The sequence below is a fragment of the Rhizophagus irregularis genome, chromosome 14, assembly GCF_026210795.1.
Source record: "Rhizophagus irregularis chromosome 14, complete sequence".
NCBI lineage: Eukaryota > Fungi > Glomeromycota > Glomeromycetes > Glomerales > Glomeraceae > Rhizophagus > Rhizophagus irregularis.
The window spans coordinates 4644277-4667658 of record NC_089442.1 but is presented as its reverse complement, the minus strand read 5'-3'; the positions used below and the strand labels follow the sequence as shown (position 1 = coordinate 4667658).

General features: G+C 26.8%; 5 protein-coding genes across 5 annotated transcripts; 3 read left to right on the top strand and 2 right to left on the bottom strand.

The window, feature by feature from the left end:
* The first annotated feature begins 5309 nt into the window (after window positions 1-5309).
* Window positions 5310-6468, top strand: OCT59_006692 (uncharacterized protein). The gene has a single exon (XM_025317593.2). It carries the CDS (start codon window positions 5381-5383, stop codon window positions 6020-6022), a length of 642 nt encoding a protein of 213 aa, XP_025177955.1. The 5' UTR covers window positions 5310-5380; the 3' UTR covers window positions 6023-6468.
* A 2861-nt stretch (window positions 6469-9329) lies between these two features.
* Window positions 9330-10509, top strand: OCT59_006691 (uncharacterized protein). Its single transcript, XM_025317592.2, has 3 exons — window positions 9330-9764; window positions 9853-9946; window positions 10040-10509. The coding sequence occupies exons 1-3, from the start codon at window positions 9464-9466 to the stop codon at window positions 10308-10310; spliced, it is 666 nt and encodes a 221-aa protein (XP_025177954.2). The 5' UTR covers window positions 9330-9463; the 3' UTR covers window positions 10311-10509.
* Window positions 10510-12289: 1780 nt separating this feature from the next.
* OCT59_006690 (uncharacterized protein) lies at window positions 12290-14485 on the bottom strand. Its single transcript, XM_025326076.2, has 2 exons — window positions 13586-14485; window positions 12290-13479 (listed from the first exon to the last, which is right to left on the bottom strand). Exons 1-2 carry the CDS (start codon window positions 14211-14213, stop codon window positions 12884-12886), a joined length of 1224 nt encoding a protein of 407 aa, XP_025177953.2. The 5' UTR covers window positions 14214-14485; the 3' UTR covers window positions 12290-12883.
* Window positions 14486-16879: 2394 nt separating this feature from the next.
* On the top strand, window positions 16880-18483 carry OCT59_006689 (uncharacterized protein). The gene is made up of 4 exons (XM_025317591.2): window positions 16880-17372; window positions 17777-17815; window positions 17914-18001; window positions 18181-18483. Exons 1-4 carry the CDS (start codon window positions 17189-17191, stop codon window positions 18380-18382), a joined length of 513 nt encoding a protein of 170 aa, XP_025177952.1. The 5' UTR covers window positions 16880-17188; the 3' UTR covers window positions 18383-18483.
* A 434-nt stretch (window positions 18484-18917) lies between these two features.
* OCT59_006688 (uncharacterized protein) lies at window positions 18918-22729 on the bottom strand. Its single transcript, XM_025317590.2, has 4 exons — window positions 22527-22729; window positions 22419-22461; window positions 20965-22338; window positions 18918-20876 (listed from the first exon to the last, which is right to left on the bottom strand). Exons 1-4 carry the CDS (start codon window positions 22599-22601, stop codon window positions 19072-19074), a joined length of 3297 nt encoding a protein of 1098 aa, XP_025177951.2. The 5' UTR covers window positions 22602-22729; the 3' UTR covers window positions 18918-19071.
* Between the last annotated feature and the right edge of the window lie 653 nt (window positions 22730-23382).

Genomic DNA, 23382 nt, shown 5'->3' with positions numbered 1-23382 from the left:
ATATTAAAAATAATTATCGTGCTCCGTATATTAAATATAATGATTATTTATAAAAATCAAAAATAAGCTATAATTAAACTATAATTAAGCTAACAATAGGTCAATCTTTTTCATTGGTTAATAATTGTGATATTTATCAACGCAAAGCACAATATCATAATTTAGTAAAAAATATTCCTCCAGAATACTATGATATAGATTAATTACAATTGAAGCAGTTATGTGGCAAATGAAATGAAATTTAATAATAAATTTTTTATTCTATTCAATAACTAAAGATGTAATGAATGTATTCTAACTTAAATTTTAATTAATATATATATAAATTTTTCACTTTGAAGAATGTCCGCATAATTTTGACCCTTTATATTTTAGGAGTAGATCCACAAAAATGAATTCCACATATTTCTGAACTAATCTAATGGACCGATCTACTTCGTGATGAATAAATAATAAAATGGCGATCCGCATATGATCAATAGAAATTGGTTGTTGAACAAAGTCTTTTTTTCCTTTATAGATGAATCGCTTGAAATTTTTGTTGAGAATACTAATCAATTTTCGTCTAATTCACTTGAAAATTTATAGAAAATATTATAAAATTAGATCTTTTTTAACCAAATATTTAATATAATTTTTATAAAATTCAAAATCTAATAAATCCACCTAGAAATAGAAATAAATTATAAAACATATGAAATCTCTATTCCCCAATATATAAGTCTACAAAATCATTTGAAATTTTAATCAAAAATACTATGGGATTAGGTCTTTATTACTCTCAACTCTCAAGTATTTAATTTCAATGTTATAAAGTTTAAAATTTTAATCGAAATCTCTAAATATCGCCAATTAGCTAAAATTTTGTTAAATTTTGGCAATATTTCTTAATAAATTTACGTCACTTTTTTTTTGTCTCATAAAAATGTTAGCTAGAAGTCTTGGAATTTATATATATATACTTTTGGACATATACTAATATATTCTTCAAAAAAAAAAAATTGTAAAAATGATTTTATTTTTGCTTTAATAACTTCAAAAAATGGCGAACCCCACGTAAATTTCCTATTTTTTGCGACTTTTTTTAAAAATTTCCTCTGTAAAAATCAATTTAAATATACTGCGCCGCCTCCGAATATATTTACTTTGTTTTACTTTAAATTATTAAGTAAAAAACGTGATTTCAATTAGTCTATTGTTTCTATTATTCATATTCGGACTAGCAACCAATTCTTTTCTAAATCAAGCAATTTATTATCTTTTTAAGGATACAAGTTAAATCCCATCCAATAACTGAGTTATAGTTACGGTCATTAGAAATACTGCGGTTTACAATAGGAATTAAAACCTGATCGATCATTGATGTCATAAAATATCGGTCATTAAAATCCCACATATTCCTAATAACTGAACAATATAAACAATGGAGTAAATTTTTCTATAATGAGATTTATTATGCTTTATAACGATATCGTTAGGGGATGGCCAGAAATTACGTCATTTCCAGACCATAATGATGTTACATTTTCCATTTTTAGTCATTTGTAGTTAATATAATTCTGCCCAGAATTATGATTTAATTTTGCATTTTTTGATGACATAGAGAGGGGTTTAAATTTAAATTACGTCATTTCTGGCCATCCCTTATTATAATAATATGTAGATATCATTATAATGAGCGGCACTGGTATGTAATTATCTTACTGAGTTTGATATTGCTCAATTTTGCCAATCTTGCATTATGATTGGTTGAATTTAGCTATACGCAGTTTAAATCATTGTAAATAAAAAAATTTTTAAATAATTTGAATTGTTGTCAAATTTTATATTTGCGAGCCTAGACCAAGTTCTTTCGGACTTATATCCGGAATTTATTTCGGATATTTGAACAATAATAAACTCAGGTGAAACGAGATGACGAGATGAAACGAATTCCCCCTTTGTTTCGCATTTGTATTCAGATCTGAATATCCGAATTAGATAAACTAAATTTTCTGTAAATCAAAGATTTAAATACTCAATTCAACTATTTTTTAATGGATTTTTTTGTAAAAAAAGAAAAAAAAATGAGAAATAAAGCTTTCGGCTTTTTACCGACTGTTGTATGTTATACAAGTAGCTTTGAACTCCGTGCCAAGTAGTTCTAATCAAAACTATATATGTAATTTCGACCAGTACTATACATTTTATTTTTGAATCGAATTGTTCTAAAAAAAAAAAGTCCACACATTTACGTTAACTTCCTATTCTACGGCGGCATACTTTCGGCTCTTTACCGACTGTGACATGTTATACAAGTAGCTTTGAACTCCGTGCCAAGTAGTTCTAATCAAAACTATATATGTAATTTCGACCAGTACTATACATTTTATTTTTGAATCGAATTGTTCCAAAAAAAAAAGTCCACACATTTACGTTAACTTCCTATTCTACGGCGGCATACTTTCGGCTCTTTACCGACTGTGACATGTTATACTATAATTTCGACCAGTACTATGCATTTTATTTTTGAATTCGAATTGTTCTAGAAAAAAATGTTCATTGTTAGGTTTAGCTTTCTATTATACTGCGGCACAAGAAATAAAGCTTTCGGCACTTTACCGACTGTGATATGTTATACAGTAGTTTTGACCAGCACTGTGCATTTTATTTTTGAATTCGAATTGTTCTATAAAAAAAAAAAAGCTCATTGTTAAGTTTTCACATTTACGTTAGCTTCCTATTCTACTGCGGTATAAGAAATAAAGCTTTCGGCACTTTACCGACTGTGATATGTTATACAGTAGTTTTGACCAGTACTATGCATTTTATTTTTGAATTCGAGTTCTAAAAAAAAAAAGTCCATTGTTAGGTTTTCACATTTACGTTAGCTTCCTATTCTACTGCGGTTTATAATAACTCTTGTGTGACAACAATCTGTCTACTGCGGCTTATAATAACTCGATTGGATTAATTTTAATGGTACCCAGCTGACGTAAATGATATTACTTAAACCACTTAACTGATCAACGATTTTGCAACATTCGGATCAATGATCCGAATAGCCGTGAATCTATAAAAGAAGAAACAAAAGAAAGACAATATGATACGAGGTTGAATTTCATTCGATGATATATTGCTAGTGTGATACTTAAATCCAAATTTGATCCGATTCAAGCCGCTTTCCCTCGCCACTTCCACAGAGAATATGTGGCTGGTAAGGTGATCACCATCAGTGATTGGTGCAAACTGATTATGCATGGGGCTTTTCTAGAAGCACGAACGCGGAAGGCGCGTTGTTTCTTTTTAATCTTATTAATATCACTTTTCTTTTACATCATAACATTAAATGTCATTTTAAGTTACAATGAATTGCACCAAAATATCTAATAAAAAGAAATCATAATAGTAAAAAAAAAACATTCAAAATAATTGTATTCTTTTTTCTTTAAAAAAAAACCAAAAAGATTCATGAAAAATTTTCTTTGAATTAGGATTGGTTCTTTTAATCGGATTTTAAGTCTCCTTCTGAATCAATAAATTACATCTATTTTTTTTTTCATTTTTCTCTTTATTTAGTTACAAATCATTGATATTTCTTTCAAAGTCCTATGATCTATACATGGATAAAAATTGTCTTTTCTATATTACAAGACGAAACTATAAAATTATTTATTATATTTTATTTACGCGTAAACAAAGACGCCAATAAATGGCAAGAGATTGGGGAAATCATTTAAAAGTAATTAAAGTTAAATTAAGTTATTACATTTTTTCAAGATCATGATTTTTTTTCTTAAAAAAAAAACAAAGTGATATTATAAAATATATATGTTCAATGTATATGCATAAAAATTATATGTAATAAATAAAAATAATACATTTTGTATAATGTATATAAAAAAAAAATTTTTTTTTTATAATAATAAATAAATTTATACACATAATAATAAATAATTTTATATTACAAATTCTTATCGAATTCTTTCGAATTCTTTTTTTAAGAAACAGCCGTGTGATACTAAAAATAATAATGTAACGATGTGTCACTTTACACAAGAATATATTTAATACATTTGAAAGAAAATTCATTTATAAATAATTAGAAAAACAGGTTTTTTTATTCATAAGTCATGTGATTTGAGCGTCCTTTGTAGATGTTTACAGTCATCAATAAAAATCCAAAAAAGGATTCTAAAAAAAAATTTTATGTACAAGATGTACAAGAAAGATTAAATTATTTCTTGGACCTACTTTGTAAATTAACTAAAAAAATATATTCAATGAAATGTATAAGTTTTTTTTTTTTTCGTGGTCATACAGTTAGGATATTCCTATTAGATTCCTATTGGTTGGTCAATATCATTCCAAAATTGGATCATCATTTTTATATTTTTGTTATATATGCTACTACGCCCTCTTTTAAATTTTTTCCTAAATAATAAATTGAAAAAACGTAAGAATTAAAAACATGGAAAAAAAAACTCTTTATTTCTTTATAATATTACTTTAAACTTTTTTTTTAAGTTTCATGTGTTTAATGTGCAGAAATATTTACAAGAAACAATCTTATTATTATTATTATAATCAGTCATATAACGATAGCGCGATCTACTTAAATAATGTTTTTACCCCCTAAATTGTATCAAATTGATTAAATAGGAATTTGAAAGTTATATTTGAACTCTTCTTATTTCTTATTTTTCTTCATGTATAAACTAAAAGTCGGTTATGAATTATTATATCCTTTCATTATCATTTAGTATCACCGAAGACCGAACCAGTAACTGAACCAGAACCGGTTATAAGATTACGACATATTATAAATAATATAACTTTATAAATAATCGGAAAGTTATAACCGTTGGCTATGTTAAAAAAGTCACGATCAAAATGTTTCGGAATTTAAGATCTACACATTACATATTTACATACAATTATGTGTAAGTTTTTTTTTTTTTTTTTCGTGAAAGTTTTTATATATAAGTAAATTATATAATAATTTTCTATCCACCTTTGGATAACAAGGTCAATATAAAATTCCCTCATTTTAAAGTACTCATATCACGTGGAAAATTTAAGTGGCTGATGAATCTATAATTGGTAGTGAAAAGAAGAGGTGTGAAAGACTTTAACAATATTTTTAGAATATGTTTCTTCTTCATTGTTTATATATTTATATGAGCTACTTGTTTATATTTATATGACCGACATCATATCTTACCATAATTGTTCTAAACACTTTTTTAACAAACATTTCCGTCGGAGATTAAAGATTTAATATTAAAAAATTTAATATAAAAGAGCCCTCAACTTTTTATCAATTTTTCATCAATTTAATAATTATTTTTTTTTTAAAAAAAAGAAAAAAAAAGAAAAAAAAAACTATAAACAAAAAAAAATGCCACAACAAGCATCTTTCCAAACACTCGTACGTGAACGGCCCAAAGTATCTATCTCATCACCTCGTATGTTGATGTTGAACCCAAACCATTTCTTACCGAGAAGATCTGGACGTAGCAAAACTTCTAATGCATTTATGATATATCGTAAGGTATATAATAAAGTGCTCATGATAAATGGATTACCATCAAAAATGACAGAAGTATCGCGTTGGGCATCAGAGGCTTGGAAATTTGAAAAGGAGGAATTAAAGAACGAATATCGCGATTTTGCAAAGAGAGTGAAAGAGGTTTATCGTGAAAGATCACAAATATTGGAAGGTCCGCGTACAATTTTACCAATTCGACCAGATATTCAAAACCTATCAGTACCAATTAGAGAACAGCCAAATAATTTTATCGTGGAGGAATCTGTTCAACTATTACCAGAATTTTTTCTTCAATATCCTTACAATCTTGAACCTATCTGTCCTTCAATTAGGCACGATATATGCGATATCTTTCTGCCTCAAATTCAAAATCCTCAATTTGATGATATTGAAATTAACAACTTTTTAATGCAAGAATTCCATTGGACTCCTACTCCAATTTATGAAGATGAGGATTTGAATATGAATTTCTTTCATGACGATTTCTATTAAGCTTTTACTTTTAAATTTAGATAATTTGTAATTATATATAAGATTTTTTTTATTTATTTAATATATAGCCAATAATTAAATTATAGAATCAAATGAATCAAATCAATCTTTACTATTTTTTTTTCTATTTTTTTTTTTAATTAAAAAAACAAATTTATTTTTTATTATTATGTTAAAAAATCTAAAAAAATTTATAAAAAAATCAACAAAAAAAATCAAAAAATTTTAAGCATAAGTAACTTTTTCTGTGTTCTATGAAAAAATTTTTAAAAATTATAAAAAATACAAAGAAAGATTTGTTTATTTGATAAACGTTAAGATAAACTTTTTTTTTGATTTCTTTATAGGGAAATCATTTATGTTTATATCATTTATGCACATAAGTTACTTAAGGGTTAAATGTAATTAAGAACAAATAAACGTTATGGTTTTTTTTCCTACTGAAATTGAATATCTTGTGTAATTGTGTAATCCGGAATTAAATCTCCATAAATCTCACGTGATATTATTAAATCATAAATATAAAAAACCTATGATATATAACGAAACACTAGAACGAAAAAGAAGCGGAAAATAGAAAACTAAACCAAAAAGAACTCCGCGCCACAATAGTAAAATTTTGTTTTGTTATCCATTTCAAGGAAGACTGTACACCAGATCATCATAAGTGATAATTCATCATACATATCATCATTATCATGAAAGAAGGAACGTAACGTACCCTAAGTATATAAACCGTTAAATAATGAAAGATTTTTGGTTAAATTTATCCTGCATAATAGACAGAATGACATAATAGATTCTCGAAGACGAGATGAATTTTCCACCCAGAATCTATGTATAAAAATAGAATTATTTTTATCATTATATATATATATATATATATATATATATGTATATTTAGATATATTTTTTTAAAAAAAAGAAAAACAATATTTCATAGATATACTAGAATATCAGGATCATTTTTGAAGGTTATGGTTCCTGCAAATTTTCCATTGTATGTAAATGTCCATTTATACCAAAAATAGTATAGTTAATTAAAAAAAAACCGAAGAAAGAAATTTCCATGGATATACTAGGATATCAGAATCATTTATCATTTTTTGAAAGTCGTGGCTGTTCTTTTCTCACTTTATTTTTTCTTACAAATTTCATATCATTCAGTTGTATGTAAATGTCCATTTATACCAAAAAATGGGTCGTCTAAAGCCCGGGTCCGATCACGTGACTTTTAAAATTATTTATTTATTTTTTACAAATAAAACTTTTTCGCCAAAATATAAAACTTTCAAGTTACATATGGTGCGTGTATTTTAACCTGCTGTGCAAGTTTACTTAATGCACAACATGGGGTTTTGAATACCGGTTTTGACATTTGACTTTTTTCATTTTGTCGTCCATTTTTGGAGCATCCTTAACTTATGTACGATATTAACGTACACACTGGCCGGAGTTTAACGCTATCACGTGAAAGTGCATAACCCCAAACTCTGTTAATGTCAGTGTTCGGCAAATGACCAAATGATTCTGACAAATGACATTTCACTTTCAATGCTTCAAATGCTCAAATGACAAATGACCTTGGTCATTTGAATGTAATTTTGGCCGGCATTATAATTTTTGCCTACACTACATTCACTATTTTTTAATTATAGTCGCATGATTATTTATGTGATAAATATTAGCCAATCAAAATCAAATGATTGAAATGACTAAATGACAAATGATTATGAATAATGACAAATGATTTCATAAATCATTCAAAAGGTCAAATGACCAGGTCAGAACACTGGACTTAATGTACAATGGGGGTGTACGATATTAATGTACGAACTGGCCCGAGTTTAGGAGTTATGCACTTGCACGTTATAGCGTTAACGTTAACTCCGGTCGGTTCGTACATTAATATCGTACACCCTCACTGTACATTAAGGAACCCGTATTCATCCATATGTTTTTCCTTGACAGTTAAGCAAACTTTTAGAGCAGGCCAAGAGGCCAAGATACACTTATTCTATGACTTTCATATTTTAGTTCATAAAAAAATAAATGTGAAGTCACATGATTGAACCGGCTTTTTGCCGACACCCCAAAAATGGTATCATTATATTCTAAATTAATATTTTTTAAAAAAAACGAAGAAAAAAAAATATTTCATGGATATACTATGATACCGAGATCATTCTTTGAAAGTTATGGCTGTTCTTTTCTCATATTTTTTTTTTTCCTGCAAATTTTCATATATGTAAATGTCCACTTATACAAAAATGATATAATTATACTCTAAATTAAGAATTTTTTTTTTTTTAAAAAAAAATGGATATTTCATGGATATACTAGGATATTAGGATCATTTTATCATTTTTTTGAAAGTTATGGCTATAATTTTTTTTTTCCTGCAAATTTTTATAGAAAGTAGTTGTATGTAAAATGTCCACTTATACCAAAAATGATATAATTATAAAAAAAAAACCGGGATATTTCATGGATATACTAAGATACCAAAGATCCATTTTATCATTATTTGAAAGTTATGGCTCAAAAATTTCCATAGCAAGTGATTGTGTAATATCATTATACCAAAAATGATATAATTATACTCTAAATTAAGAGATAGTGTACACTAATTGGATGAAAGATCTTTTTGAAGTTCGGTCATTGCGGTAAATAGTAGATCCTCCAAATAATCAAACTCGCATAGTCCTAATCGACAGAACAATAACATCACTTATAGTTTATATTTGATATATACTTGTATATTACTTTTTAAAATATTTATTTTTCTTTTGAAATCATTTCATAAAAGCCTTTTACATTGTATTATACATTTTATTTTTCACAACTAAATTGGAATAGCCAAGTATCGGTCATCGGTCTCGGATGACGTTATGGAGTCTCGGATATGCATTCTTGACCAGATTTACATGATTTATTAACTAATTTTATACCTTTTTTTGCCCCCAAATTTTTTGAAGCCATTTTGGGCTAATAATTTCGGCCGGATTTTCATATGAAACATGATCATAGTTACACAGCCCGGTATCCACTAGACGTTAAATATACTTGAAAGATGGTTAATTGAGTATAACAAAGTGTTTATGAAACACTTGTAATTATTATTTTGATTATATTTTGTTTCGTATTTTCGGCCGCCAAATACTTTATTACTATATTATAATTACAATGCATTTCATAAATTTCTTTATCTTTTTTTATCTCTTATTTTCCTTATTATATTTTTTCTCTATCGAAAGTTCTTGAATTTTTTTTTTTGTTATAAATAAATGATATTTTGAACTTGAATCTTTTTTACTTTTGAAAATTTGAATTTTTTACATTTATCAAAGTTTTAAATTTATCAAGTTTTTTTTACATTCTTCAAAGTAAACTTTATAATAACATTTTATTTTCACGGGATAAAAAAAAAAATTTACAAAAATGATTTCTAAAAAGTTAAGAATTTTGATGCTAATGGGAATATTCATTATTCAAGTTATTGTTGTAAAATCACAAACCTATTCAGTGAATCCAATTTTGCCCTCGGGAAACCCAAATCCAACGGATGGACCAATTTCACTTACAAATCATGTTATTAAAGTTGGTTATATGGAAACTGGATTTAGTAGAAATAATTTCACTGCTAGTAAAGGCAATGTATTATGGTGGATGTGGACAGGTAAAGGTTTACATTCTGTAGTAGAATCAACTCTTGAAAATCCATGTCAAAGTAAAGTAGGAGGTAAGTAATAAAAAAAATTATGTTTATAAAAAAAAATTATGATTATGATTATAAAATATATTAATTAAATTTCAATTAAATTTAATAGGTTTTAATCTTGGACAACATACTGAACCATATAATATTACTATGGCCGTACCTGAAGATAGAACATATGTTTTCTTTTCTGATGTAGCTGACGAGTAAGTAATAAAAATTAATTATTATTATTATTTATTATATATATATATAATGTTACTTATTTATATTATTTTACTTTTTTTTCATTAAAAAAGTTGTAAGAAAGGAATGTATGGTGGAATAAATCTTCCTCAAGATTATACTTGGCCAAAAGATTTATCTCAACCTCCACAACAAATTGTTACAACACCTTTAGGTCCAACACCAACAGCTACCGTTTCAGGTTCAATGTCAATCGCAGCAGCAGATGCTGAAAGTACTAGTAAATCTGTATCTAATTCATCTTCAACTTATTATTTAAAAGAATCTAGTTTTGGTATAATTGTCGGAAGCTTGGTTTTAATAATTTCAATTTTAATATTGTAACTAACTATTTAGTTATATGTACATTTTTTTTATTTTATTTATTATATTATTATTAAAATCATTAAAATACATTTATTATTATTATTAATCATAATATAGAGGTATACAAAAAAAAAAAAATTCAACCATATGTTATTATTATTTGCTGGACAAAAAAAAGGAAAATAATAAAAAAAAATTTTAATTATGTAATCTGTAAAGTGAATTTATAGTGGTCATATTGTGTCCGTTATATTTTAAATGCACCCCCTTTTTCACTCCCCCTTTTTTTTAAAAAATAACAGTATTACAGTAAATAAGGAAATGTGGCACTTATTGGTAACTTTTGGCAACTTATATAGTAAAAATCACTGATTTTTAATAGATTCGGGACCTTTACATCCGAATAACCGGATATTATATATCAAATATGGTAACATCGTAGTTTCACAATACCGGTTCCTTAAAATATATATATTATCAAATATGGTGCATCGTCAGTTTCACAATAATGGGTTTCTTATGAACGTTCCAAAATATCAAAATATTAAAAGAACCATGTGGACATGTGGACAATGTTTCTTAACCTAACTATTGTTTACCCCATGAAATACCCGAGTTATTGTGAAACACAAATATATATATATTTTACACGTATATACACGTATTTACATGAATAAAAAAGCGCAGATCGGGGGACCATTAAATTTATGGTTTGTCTTACTAAAATTAGAAATGGGCGCAAATTCTTTTTTTTCGCGTTATCGTTTAAAAGAGAAAAAACAAATGAATTGAAAAGTATAAATACCCATTAGATATTTAGAGTTTTGTGTAACGTATAAAGTTTAATCAGTTTAATGTTCAGTTGACTTTTAAAAGAAAAGACAACCAAAAATCGATAATACTTTTCGTGATAGATACAGTATATCAGAAAAAAAAATAAAAACGATCGAATTTGAATAAAATCTTGTTTTTCAAGAAACGACATCATTAAAGATTGTCTTGATTTAACACAAGGGAGAAATGATTGATTTTAAATCTAAAAAAAAAAAAAAGAAAAAAAAAATTGAAAGAGTTAATAACGTAATAAATAAGATTTTAATCATTTTTAATCATTTTTAAAGTGCATACGTAATTGACTTTTATCGTTGTAAAAAAAAAGAACTTAAATTCGAAATGAGACGTAATCTCTATTTGGTGACGATAAATACGAAAGTGTAGGCCCCGAAACGTTAAAAAAATGCATTTTTTTATTACGATATTTAAGAAATTCTTTATAAAGATTTCTTATTTGACGAATTTTTATAAAGCTTAATTAATTATCATAATTTGGAGAATTCCCCAGCATAAACGGAAAACGTCAAATCTTTTCAACGTTCGCAAAGAAAAAAGAAATGGGAGCGAAGATAAGATCCTTTTATACTTAAATTTTATGAAAGAAGAATTTTTCTAACTAGATTTGGAAAGATGTAGAACACTTAAAATTTTTGCAAAAAAAAATCTAGATGCATTAAAAGCCTTTCAACACTCCATGCATGTTTCCATGTTTCTTCGGATTTAAGTTAGGTGCTCCCGTGTACTGATAAACCAGATTCAGGTTTTAATTTATCCAGATGAGGTTTTCTTATTGTTATTCTCTCATTTAGGGAATATTATTCTAAAAACGAATCCCTTGGCCAGATAATAATTACTAATTCGTTATTCTTAAGTTTGATTGGTCTTTTACATATTTTAATATTTGTAAACCGAATTTTTGGAAAATAGAAACATTTCAACCATTTCATAGTACAACCGGAAAATTATCACCAATTTGTGTAAAAATGAAATAAAAATATATTTTTTAAATAAGAAAAAATGGAAAAAAGGTCCAATCTTTATTAAGTCATTTTTTATATCAATCTGCATCAATTCAATCATAATCATATTGTACTTCTTTACCCCGCATAAGTATTTTGTTACTTATTAACGTCATTGTTTAATTCGTGATATAATTTTTGTTAAAAGTTTATCATACAAATAAAAATATTATTGTATTTCAAAATTCCTTTTTAAAATTGTAACTTTTATTAGTTTTTTTTGAAATCGAAGAAAAAAACTTATATTTTTGATGCGGATTTTTGGTTGATTAAAATTAATTACAATCTAAACTTAATTTTAACCTTATGACATACATTTTCTTAACAAATTGTAATTACAAAAATACATACATACATAATTTTTACATAATTTGAAAGGAAAGAAATTTCTTATATAAATAAAAATCTTAATTAAGTCTTATACTCTTATATGCTTTATAAAAATTGTCGTTTTTTTTTTTTTTTTAAAAAAAATAATGTTGATAATTCGATATATTCGTTTTAAAATAATGTATAATAATGTTTGATATTATTAGTTTTAAAGAAAATAATGTTCGATATATTTCGATATATTCGGTTTAAAAAATGTTCGATATATTTCATTTTTAAAAAAAAATGTTCAATATGTTCGATTTTGAAAACAAAAAAATGTTCGATGTTCGATTTAAAATGTTCATTCATTCATTGATCGATTTTTATACCGTTCGACTTTATTGTTCTACTTTTATTGTTCGTCTTTTATTGTTCGTCTTTAATCCATCCAGTAATTATTTTTCCTTCTTTTTGATCTTTACCGACTACGAAAATATCTTTTGTTCCAAATTTATATTCGACATAAAATGCTACACATTCAATTCGAGGCATTTCTTTAACTTTAACTTGAACCCAAGTTTGTTTCATGGGTGATAAAATTTTCATATGACCCCATGTAAGAATTTCTTCATTAATTTGCATCATTTCAATACCTCCTAAAATTCCTATGTTTTTTCGTATCGGAAATATCGCTGCACCACATCTTTTAGATGGATTTACCCCACTTGTAGAAATACAATTTTTTGGTAATAATAATCCTGATAATGTTAATCCATTCAAATACCTTTTCCAATTAAGCTTCAATGTATCATATTCCCATATATCAGGATCATCGTGAATACGATTCAATGTAGAAGATGAGGTTATTTGTTGTCCTCCATATATGTAAAGTTTATCATTAAAGAACATTGTAGATTGATTCGATCTTCTTGATGGTACGAATGCGGATTCGTTATTTATAACTTCCCATGAATTTTTCTTTACATCATAAATTGCAAAATCTTTTGAATCGTAATATTTACCTTAAATTATTATTAGATTAAAAAAAAAAAAATATGTAAGATTAATATAAACACAAAATACATTTTATGTATGCAAGTAATAATCATATAAGCAGGGTTTAATTACCGTTCATGCACATGCGACCACCGAATAACGCCAATCGGTGATTATCGATCGAATTTAACGTGTGCATCATTCTTGGTTTAGGCAAATGATGACTTTGATGTACCTTTTTTAATTCAAAAGTATTTATATTTAATTCGTAAAATGCGTTCGTAATTTCTCCTGAGTATAAATTTTTACCACCAAATATATATAAACGATTTCCGATAGCAGCGGTTGCTATAAATTCACAAGGTTCATAAAAAGATTCGGTATTAAAGTCAATTAAAATTGGATGTCGAATCAATTTCAACGGTTTTTGAACTAAGTTGATGGATAAACAGTAAGGTTCCTTCTTTGCGAGAATTGGTATGAACAAGGAATTATTTACGACAACACCATCACGATAACAAGATGCGGATAAATTTTCCAAACCGATAACTTCCGCATCCTTCCAAACTGGTGTCACGATACCAAATAAGTTCAATCTTACTAAATGATAAAACTTTTTGCAAGTCAAAGAAAGATGATATTGATCTTTATCATCTAATTGATCCAACAAGATATATAAAATCTCATTTGGTAAAAACGATAAATAACCACCTTTGGGTGGTCTGAATAAACAAAATTGGGTCATTTGACTAAAGATCATAAAAAAAAAAAAAATTATTATTATAATAAAAGAATGTATAAAGGATCGAAACCTTGATTTTCTTTAGCTACTCTCTAAGATACGAATTTTCTATAATTTAATTAGGGAGAGCTACGATCTATAAACGTGTATATATTTATATATATTTTTTTTTTTCGATAATAATAATAGTAATAATAATAATAAAAAAAAAGAGTAGGGTTTTATATAAAACCACCAGGGTTTGCGAAAAGGTCAGTTATTGAATTCTTCCATCAAATTCCAAAGAATCCGAAATCCAAAGTGATTTATTTTATGTTTTTATATCTTTTCAAAGAACACAAAGTCTTCCCATGATCAAAGAAATATAAGGCGTTCATTTTTATATATTACGCCAATGGATTTTTTACTCCGTACTCATAAATCTCTTTTAATGCAACAAATGTAGCTTAGTTTATTGTAATCTGATAAACGAATAAAATAACAAATTTTAAAGTTAAGAAATTATTTATTTGTAAAATTTTCCTTTTGCCAATTACGAAATTTTTGTTGACACAAATAAACCAAATCGGGTAAAGATAACGAATAAATTTAACGGCGATGACGATTTATTCAATTTTTTTTATTAATTTATTTTTTTTTTTTGGAACGCCCATAAAAATTTCAATCGACCGATAGCCACGTATTGTGTTACTAATTAAAATAAAATAAAAAAGTTGCGTTTTTTTTTATGCTTTCGAGTACCGAAGATCATTGAATTCAATTCGATGATCTATTATTTTTATTAATTAATATTCTTTAATTAATTTTGGATATTTTGGATATGAATTAATGGTGGCACGTTTTTTATGTCATTTGCATTTATAATTGTTTCACAAATTTGAAATGGCCGATTTTCAGCCTAATAATTATAATTATAATAATTTGATTATGTAAAAGCAATAATTAATTAAAATATAATGTTTTTTTATTAATTTATGGTATTTTGGCTTTCTTACGATCTTGACGATTAGAAAAAAAAAAAGGAATTTTTAATATTTTGTTGTTTTTTTTATATTTTTTTTTATTTTGTAATAATTTGTAATCAAAAAATAAAAATAAAAAAAAATAAAAAAAATAAAAAAATTAAAAACTTAATCGATTTGTTTTCTTATTTGAAATTTACTTATTTACAATGAATATCAAAATTATTAATATAAATATTACTCAAGGATCATAATTTATATAACCGATTTAACCGATTTTAATCATTTTAATTAATCGCGTAATTTACTATATATGTACATTAAATGGATTAACGCTAATTTTTTGAATTTTGATTTGCATAAATGAGATAATAATATTATTTATTACACAAATTAAAAATCGACGAATCTATCATTTAATTTAATTTATTATCTGTTATACATCAAAAGTGTGAAGTCAGAAGAAATGTTGCCAACACCCAAAATATGTGCCAACACCAAAATTGGAAGTAAATGAAACAGTGGGTAATAGGTCCCAATAATCGGAATCATCACTGAACAAGAAATGGATTAGTTATTTTTTATGCCCCTTCTTTTAATACTCGAAATTTTTTATTTTCTCGATTTCTCATGTATATTACAGCCACTTAAAATTAATAATAATATTACATCAAAAAATTATTAATCGAGCATCTTTTTTAAATTTTTCCATGATTTTTTTCTATTTGTATTACTTTTAAATTTTCCACTTTACAATTTATGGATTAAAATTTTCATTATTATTTCCTTTTCTTTATTTATTTCTATAATACATTTTTAAATTATGATACGTTTTAAACAAATAAAGAAAAATATTAATGAAAAATACGTCTGATAAATTGGGGTATGTTTATAGGTTAATCGTTTATGAGTTAACCGTGCGGCACATTTTATACGAGAATTTCCGAAAATATTTATTTATTTATTATTTTTAGTTCGTATTTCCTTCGTAAATTTGCGCAACCATAATAAAGATGTCGTAATCATATGCATGAAAAAAAACTGATTCAAAAGACCAAATGAATTTAGTAAATCATCTGTGGCTTTTTTTTTTATAATTACCAAAGTTAGGATTTATTGATTTCTAGTTAATAAAATTCTTCACGTGATTTTCTTTTATTATATATATATATCGAACGGTTAAACAATTAAACACGTTTATCGTACAACAATTAAGATGGCCCGTGTTTGTACCATAAGTGATTTTTTTTTTAAAAGATTTTATTCATCGCAATCAAAAGTAGAAACAATACCTTTTGATTGAATTGAATGTAATTGAATTGAAATGTATTGAATGTGAAAGAGGATGTAACATTTGATTTTGATTTGAATGTTGTATGACAGAAAAAAAAAAACTCCTCGAAAATTTTCGAAAAAGTTCAAGTTCTATCTTTATCGAAATTCGATTAATATTATTATATTTCAATGATGATAAATTAGGACTATTCTCTCGAGAAAAAGAAAAAAAAAATCAAATTTATTATTCTTGCGATAATCTGTTTTTTTTTTCTTTCTCGTTCTTCCCCCAAAAAACTATGGATGAAAGTCATGACCATTTAAAGGAATATGTAATAATGAATGAAAGTCAACTTTTTTTTATAATTCATTGTAAAAAAAAAAAATGTCGTAACACCTAATTGTTTTAAAAATCAGAAAAAACTTTAAAAAAAAAAATTTTTATTCCCATGGAAAAAATGATTATGATTTAGTACATACATGTACCATTCTAATTATAACATTCTTTACATCGAATTCATAAAAAATGAGATTTTCATCTTATATGTATGTATGTAATATTGAATGAAGGAAATTTTTTCGCAGATATATATTACACAGGTGAAAATAAACATCTGATAATTCTCATTGTGGTCTAAAAAAAAAAAAAATTTTTTTCTTTTTTTTTTTTTAAAAAAAAAAGAGATAAAACAAAAAAAAAAAAAATTTCCAAAAAAAACTTCCACACAAATTGCCATTACTTTCAATTAGAAGAATATGGATGACCCACTTACCGACATTCCAAAAATTATTCCAATTATCCTTGGTTCAAATCAAAAACTTTTAAGTGATCAAACGAAATATTATCATGAAAATATTGAATATAAAAGTTTTACTCAATACATCCCTAGTAATAAGGATTCCCTTGAAAATTTTACTGCTTTAAATAGGCTTAATCGTGGTAATTATCATTATCTTTTAAAAATAAGTAATTTAAGTAATTTAAAAGACATTTAAAAAAGTCTTTAAATACTTATTTTAATTCACTTATTTTTAAATGTCTATATGCTTATTTTAATTCACTTATTTTTAAATGTCTATATGCTTATTTACATTATTTACATTTAAATTAGTCTATTAATTACTTATTTTAAACGTCTTTTAAATGCTTACTTATTTTAATTGATTTTTTAAATGCTTACTTATTTTAATTGTTTTTAAATGCTTATTTTAATTTACTTATTTTAATTGTTTTTTAAATGCTTATTATAATTTACTTTTTTTAATTGTTTTTTTTAATTTACTTATTTTAATTTCTTTTTTAAAATGCTTATTTTTAATTTACTTATTTTGGAATTTCATTAGTTTTCATCTGGAATGATAAATCTCGAATTAATGATATCTGTAAGTATTGAGTAACCTCCTGAAATTAATTAAAAGTAAATTTAATATATATTAGATTAATTAATTTATCAATCAAATTTGTTTAAACTTTAAAATAGGGTATAATGAAGAATCTCGTAAAGCAGTTATTGAAGTAAGTCAATCTGCACGTCGTGGCATTTTCTTTTGGGTAGAAAGACGAAATCGGTAATTATATTTTATTATTATTCATATTATTATTATTATTATTATTCAATTAATAATAATAATATTATTATTATTAATATTATTATTATTTATATATTAATATTATTCATATTATTATTATTATTATTATTATTATTATTATTATTATTATTATTAATATAATTTACTTTTATCATTAGACTTTTTATTAAATTAGATCTTACTTTTGGAAATGATGGTAAATATATTATACGTCGTCAAGAAGAATTTGTTCAACCAGAAGATTTTGTTGGAACATTGATTCCTGTAATTGCTCCAACCATTATAACAATACAAAAAATTATTATTAGTTTTATCATAATTGCATTTGGTCGATTACTTGGATTAATTGGATGTACTTGATCCAAAAAGAATTATTATATATTTTATTTTTTTCCTTGTAAAAAACTTTTTCAAATTTCTTTAAGGAATTTGTCAAAGTTTTCCGTACGCAACAATCGTCGCAAAAAAAAAAAATTGATTTTTTTTTTATTTTTTATTTTCAGTTATTTAATTAACATCTATCTTTTGTTTTTTAACGCGCAAAATTATTGATATTTAGTATATTTTTGGTCCATTTTTTTTAAAAAAAAATATTTCAAAAGTTCTTTTTAAACTTTTTAGAAATAAAATTTACGAAACGATAAAATAATTACCAATTAATTTCAAATAACTGTGCAATTCATTATTTAATATCCAGTATTCCAGTACACTAACGCCACCTAAGTGCACACTATATAAATGCGCGCATTATATAACTTCTCTCTTAATGCACGTTTATATAGCTTTTCAAAGAATCGTATTCCATTGATTTTGTTATATAATCAATAATACAAAGATGATCTAACATCATTATTTTTATGTTGATTTAATGTCACCTGATCTATCTAATCATATACATTATAACATTTTTTAATAAATTTTATTAGAAAAATATGAAACAATCGTGATAGTTGAATAGATTATTTACTTATTTACTTATTTTACAATTTAATATTTAAATATACATATTAAACAACGTTAAATAACGATCATATTACATTATTTCATTCTTACAACCTACCATTAGTTTCGATAAAACGTTCACAAAATCCTCTGAGTTGATTGGCCCCTGAACTTGATGCAAACCTATTCATTTCTTGAACGTTCAACCTTGTAACTAAATATGAAAGTCTCAACTCCATTAGCTCTTTCAAATGATTTAACACGAAATAATTTGCCATCTTAAGTAAATCTTTATATAGTACTAAATTATTGCTATCATTCACTACAATATGATGTTCTTCATCATCACCATTTAAGCTTTGACGATTTTGAATTGCATGATCAATACTTTGGCCATAGAGGTAGCGTAACAAAATGCGCATTGAATTGAATCTAATGTCCCTAATTGGTTCAAGGTTCCTAATATTGATTGTAATCGGCGGACTTTGTCCTGCATATCTCCCTGTAACGAATTCCTCGCGGAAAAATTCAGAGCTTGCAGCGAGTACGAATCGGCTTGTCTTTATCCTATCGTTATTCATTATAAAAGTGACATCGTGCAAGGGGAAATTTTGATCCAAGAAATATCTAAACATGTTGCTTTGACCAAAATTTGACTGGTTATGTCTTCTAACATTAATTTCAAAATTTGGCCGTGTAACTTCTCGGACACCAACACTTCTGAGCATATTAGGATATGTAGCAAGACTTGACTTTACAAATCTCTCCTCCTCCGGTGCAGCATTCAGAATCAAATCATCTGCAGAAACCCAGTTGCGAAGATCAAATGGATCTTGATCTCTATTAATATTGAGAAACAACCTATCTTCTTCTCTAATGTAATCTAATAAGTTAAGTTCTCCATTTAGACATTCCCCTTCAAGCCATTTATAAATCTCTTCAATGTTATGTTTAAATGCTCCAGCCCAATTATTCCTCCATTCATCTCGGAGAGTTCTATGTAAGAAACGGAGATGTACTACTACAATAGGAGCACTTGGTTTACCAAGTGAAGGATAATCTTGGAGTATGGTTTGCGGCGGTATTACATCTTCCGCAATCAAGCACTTTCTACTCCATGCAACTTCTTTATATCTGGGAATAATTATATTCCTAAAACTATCTAATATTTGAGTATGATTATAGTGTTGACTGTAGGGTAAATCCAAACTTCTAGCAATTGGAACAAACGGAATTCTTTCAATGGCCTCTAAATCAAATTCTTCAATATTTTTATATAAATAATCAACTAATATAAAACCTCTGTATCGTAAGTCAGATGGAGGGCTCGTATCAGTTTGTAATTCCTCAATTTTCTCTGCACACTTGATAAATGTCCTTTGATCGATTGTATTATTAAATCCAATACTTGACAATGTCAATGAGAAATCTGAAAAGTCAGGATGAAGGAAGACATCCGTATTTCCAAACACGATCCTAAAGACTTCGTTGTTTTGATCATATAAGTCGTTAATTCTCTTTAATCTACGAGAAGATGTAGGAAAACAACGCCTAGGTCGTAAACCTTGAACTATTCCAGTGATTGTATTGGTACTGAGTATGTTTCTTAAGAAATGATGATAATAATTATCACATTCGACAGTAGGGAATTCAACGTCCTCGAATGTATAATCGCGGATATTTCGCAAGGGAACATTGAGTTCAGTAAGAACTCGACGAGTAATATCAATACTAGCATCTAAAAAAATTCTGGAATCTCTTGTTCGATAATGCGGCATTTTTCTGGGTAAAATGTGTCCGTGTAATGCTGCTTTTAAAGGCGGTTCAAAATCTTCATTTAACGGATCTGAGAGTGTTTTCCAAATAGGCAATGATCTGACCAGTGACATAAGGTCAGGATTCGATCTCACCCCTACAAAAGACAGAAAGAAATTCAAAAAAAAAAACAAATAAATTTAATTGCAAAGATTATATATAAATTTAAATTTAAAGGAAGTTACCAATTCCATCCCAATTATTTTGTAGTAAGGTATGGACATCCTTAACCTGATCACGTGGTAAGAGATTGAAAAGAATGTCTACTTTCTCATTAGCGTCATCGTCATTATCAATCAATTGGAAGGTATCTTCATTTTGTAATATATTATGAAGTACTTTAAGACCGTATTCAACTGCGTACTTTGGACAATTATGAGTGATAGGTGGGAACGGCCAGAACTTTGAGACGGGATGAATTTCGCGATCAATTTCATTATTATTATATAATTCGATTATATTATTTAAAAGTTTGCAATAAAGTTTTGGTAAAAAATCAAGCAAAATATGTCTATTCCAAATGATTTTCTGATAATCTGAATCCCATTCCCCATTATCGATTAAAAGCCTTGAACGGTCCGAACTCAAAGCCCAGGTTCCGCTAAGATGAACTGGCAAGTACGTGACGTCGGGCAATGAAAGAAAAGAATGCATTTTACCCACAAAAAAATTCGGTCGCACTGAGGTTTCAAGTCGTGCAGCGACACCTCCTAACACGCATAATCGATGTTGATCAGCATATTCTTCTTGTTCTTCAGGATTTTCTTGAGCACCAATTACAATAATCCAACGTTCGTTGCGTTCGTTATTAATTTGAATTTGTTCACTGTCAATTAGTTTGATCCTCATTTGGAAAATTCGAATTTCATCATTATTTAATCGTTGCCTTCTTTGATCTCTTACTTCGTCCAAATCTATTATTTCAGCTTTCCATAAAGGTCTTACTTGAAATGAAGCTCCGATACGTACGTGGGGTATGTAGGACATTTCAATTTTTTCGATGTTTCGAAGAAATAAAAATTCAGATAATATAGTTGTTTTAATATTGGAAAATAAACTTCTGACTTCTTCTATAGTAAAAACCCTATTGGATATATCACTACGGCTCCTTCGAAGTGGTATTCGAAAAAGTGACCCATTAAAAGTTGATCGAAAATCGATGCCTTCAATATTTTCAAAAGGAACCAATTGGTCCCTTTCAGAGTACCGACGAATGCCATTCCTGGGAAAAGGGCTTTTGATACCACGTTGTCCCAGGTATGTTTCTTGGGGATCCAGAAACACAATGGAATCACGACTGATAAGGCTTGGAACATCGGTAAAATGGTAACACGAGTTAAAGCCCAATCCATATTTCCCGATCATTGTTCTATCACCTTGCCTTCCGCCAACACGTATATTCATGAGCGATTGGAAATCTACATCCTCAAATATCCCATTATTGAATATCAAGATAGCTGGGCCTTGCCAATCTCTCATTTCCGGATTAATTAGAGAGTTTGTAGGATGTGAACGGTAGTCAAGGATTACATGAAACCGAGTAGCTCCGGCATCATCGGCTAAAGCATTTGTTTTTAAAGATAAGATATTGAGAATGATAATTCAAGAACTCGAAATAATATTAATAAATTTATATCACCATTTTGAAGAAATTCCTTAAATATGCTCACGGGATGATAATCCTAATAAAATTTATTAAATTCGTGTTTTAAATATAAAAAGTGACATGACTTTTCCAAAGACAAACCTTTAGAATATTACGAATGGATGAAATAAGTGTCTCATTTTGGCCAAATGGTACGGCAGTTTCGGCCAAAGACATATTTTTCGTTACGTAAAGTTATATCGTAATCAAAGGATTTTTCAGTCAAAGTTGATATTAATAATTAAATATGAATTTTTATAATAAAAAAAAAAATTTTCAAAAGATAGAAAAATAAATATATTGTTAAAAAGTCTATCATCATTTGAAATGCACTTAAAATTTGATAAGCCTTGTTACACAGACACACAGTTACCCCTCATAATTTAAGCGACTTTTACACCCGGATAGCACTGAAATTTTTCCCCATATGGATATATCAAAATAAAAAAGTTGAAAGTTTCACGATTAAGATTGGTACTTACTGTGATTTTCTAACAATTTTTTTTTCAATTTTTTTTTGTTGGATTTTTTGTTTCCAAATTAATCTATTCATTAAATTGTATTGGTACTACGAAATATTGTACAACCTATCAATTATTTTAATCTGAAAGATCATCTGATGATAATTCTAAAAATACGACTGAAAACCGGTTTTTATTAAAAAATAGGGTGATCACGAAGAAAGTGACCTTTTTATTTATGAACAGATGAACACTAAAAGTCTGATTGTCATTTGCTGCGGGCTTCCAGGGAATTTTTCGGTAACTGGTACTATCACATGATTATAGAATTTTTTTCTTTGATCTAGGACAAAGAGTCAATTTAGTAACTAATGTAATGTAAGTTAGCCAGTGGAATTATTAGCAACCAATTTGCAACTCTGGAGTCCCTACATTTATACATTATAATCGAACGGAAATTCCAAAGCATTTATTGTCCGGGTAACGAAACGAAACCA

Coding starts and splice junctions, on each gene's coding strand:
- OCT59_006692 (XM_025317593.2), top strand. CDS start 5,381: ATGCCACAACAAGCATCTTTCCAAACACTCGTACGTGAACGGCCCAAA.
- OCT59_006691 (XM_025317592.2), top strand. CDS start 9,464: ATGATTTCTAAAAAGTTAAGAATTTTGATGCTAATGGGAATATTCATT. Junction 9,765..9,852: donor ATGTCAAAGTAAAGTAGGAG/GTAAGTAATAAA, acceptor TAAATTTAATAG/GTTTTAATCTTGGACAACAT. Junction 9,947..10,039: donor TTTTCTGATGTAGCTGACGA/GTAAGTAATAAA, acceptor TCATTAAAAAAG/TTGTAAGAAAGGAATGTATG.
- OCT59_006690 (XM_025326076.2), bottom strand. CDS start 14,213: ATGATCTTTAGTCAAATGACCCAATTTTGTTTATTCAGACCACCCAAA. Junction 13,480..13,585: donor TGGTCGCATGTGCATGAACG/GTAATTAAACCC, acceptor TAATAATTTAAG/GTAAATATTACGATTCAAAA.
- OCT59_006689 (XM_025317591.2), top strand. CDS start 17,189: ATGGATGACCCACTTACCGACATTCCAAAAATTATTCCAATTATCCTT. Junction 17,373..17,776: donor TTTAAATAGGCTTAATCGTG/GTAATTATCATT, acceptor GAATTTCATTAG/TTTTCATCTGGAATGATAAA. Junction 18,002..18,180: donor TGGGTAGAAAGACGAAATCG/GTAATTATATTT, acceptor TTTTATCATTAG/ACTTTTTATTAAATTAGATC.
- OCT59_006688 (XM_025317590.2), bottom strand. CDS start 22,601: ATGTCTTTGGCCGAAACTGCCGTACCATTTGGCCAAAATGAGACACTT. Junction 22,462..22,526: donor CCATTCGTAATATTCTAAAG/GTTTGTCTTTGG, acceptor AAATTTTATTAG/GATTATCATCCCGTGAGCAT. Junction 20,877..20,964: donor AAATAATTGGGATGGAATTG/GTAACTTCCTTT, acceptor TGTCTTTTGTAG/GGGTGAGATCGAATCCTGAC.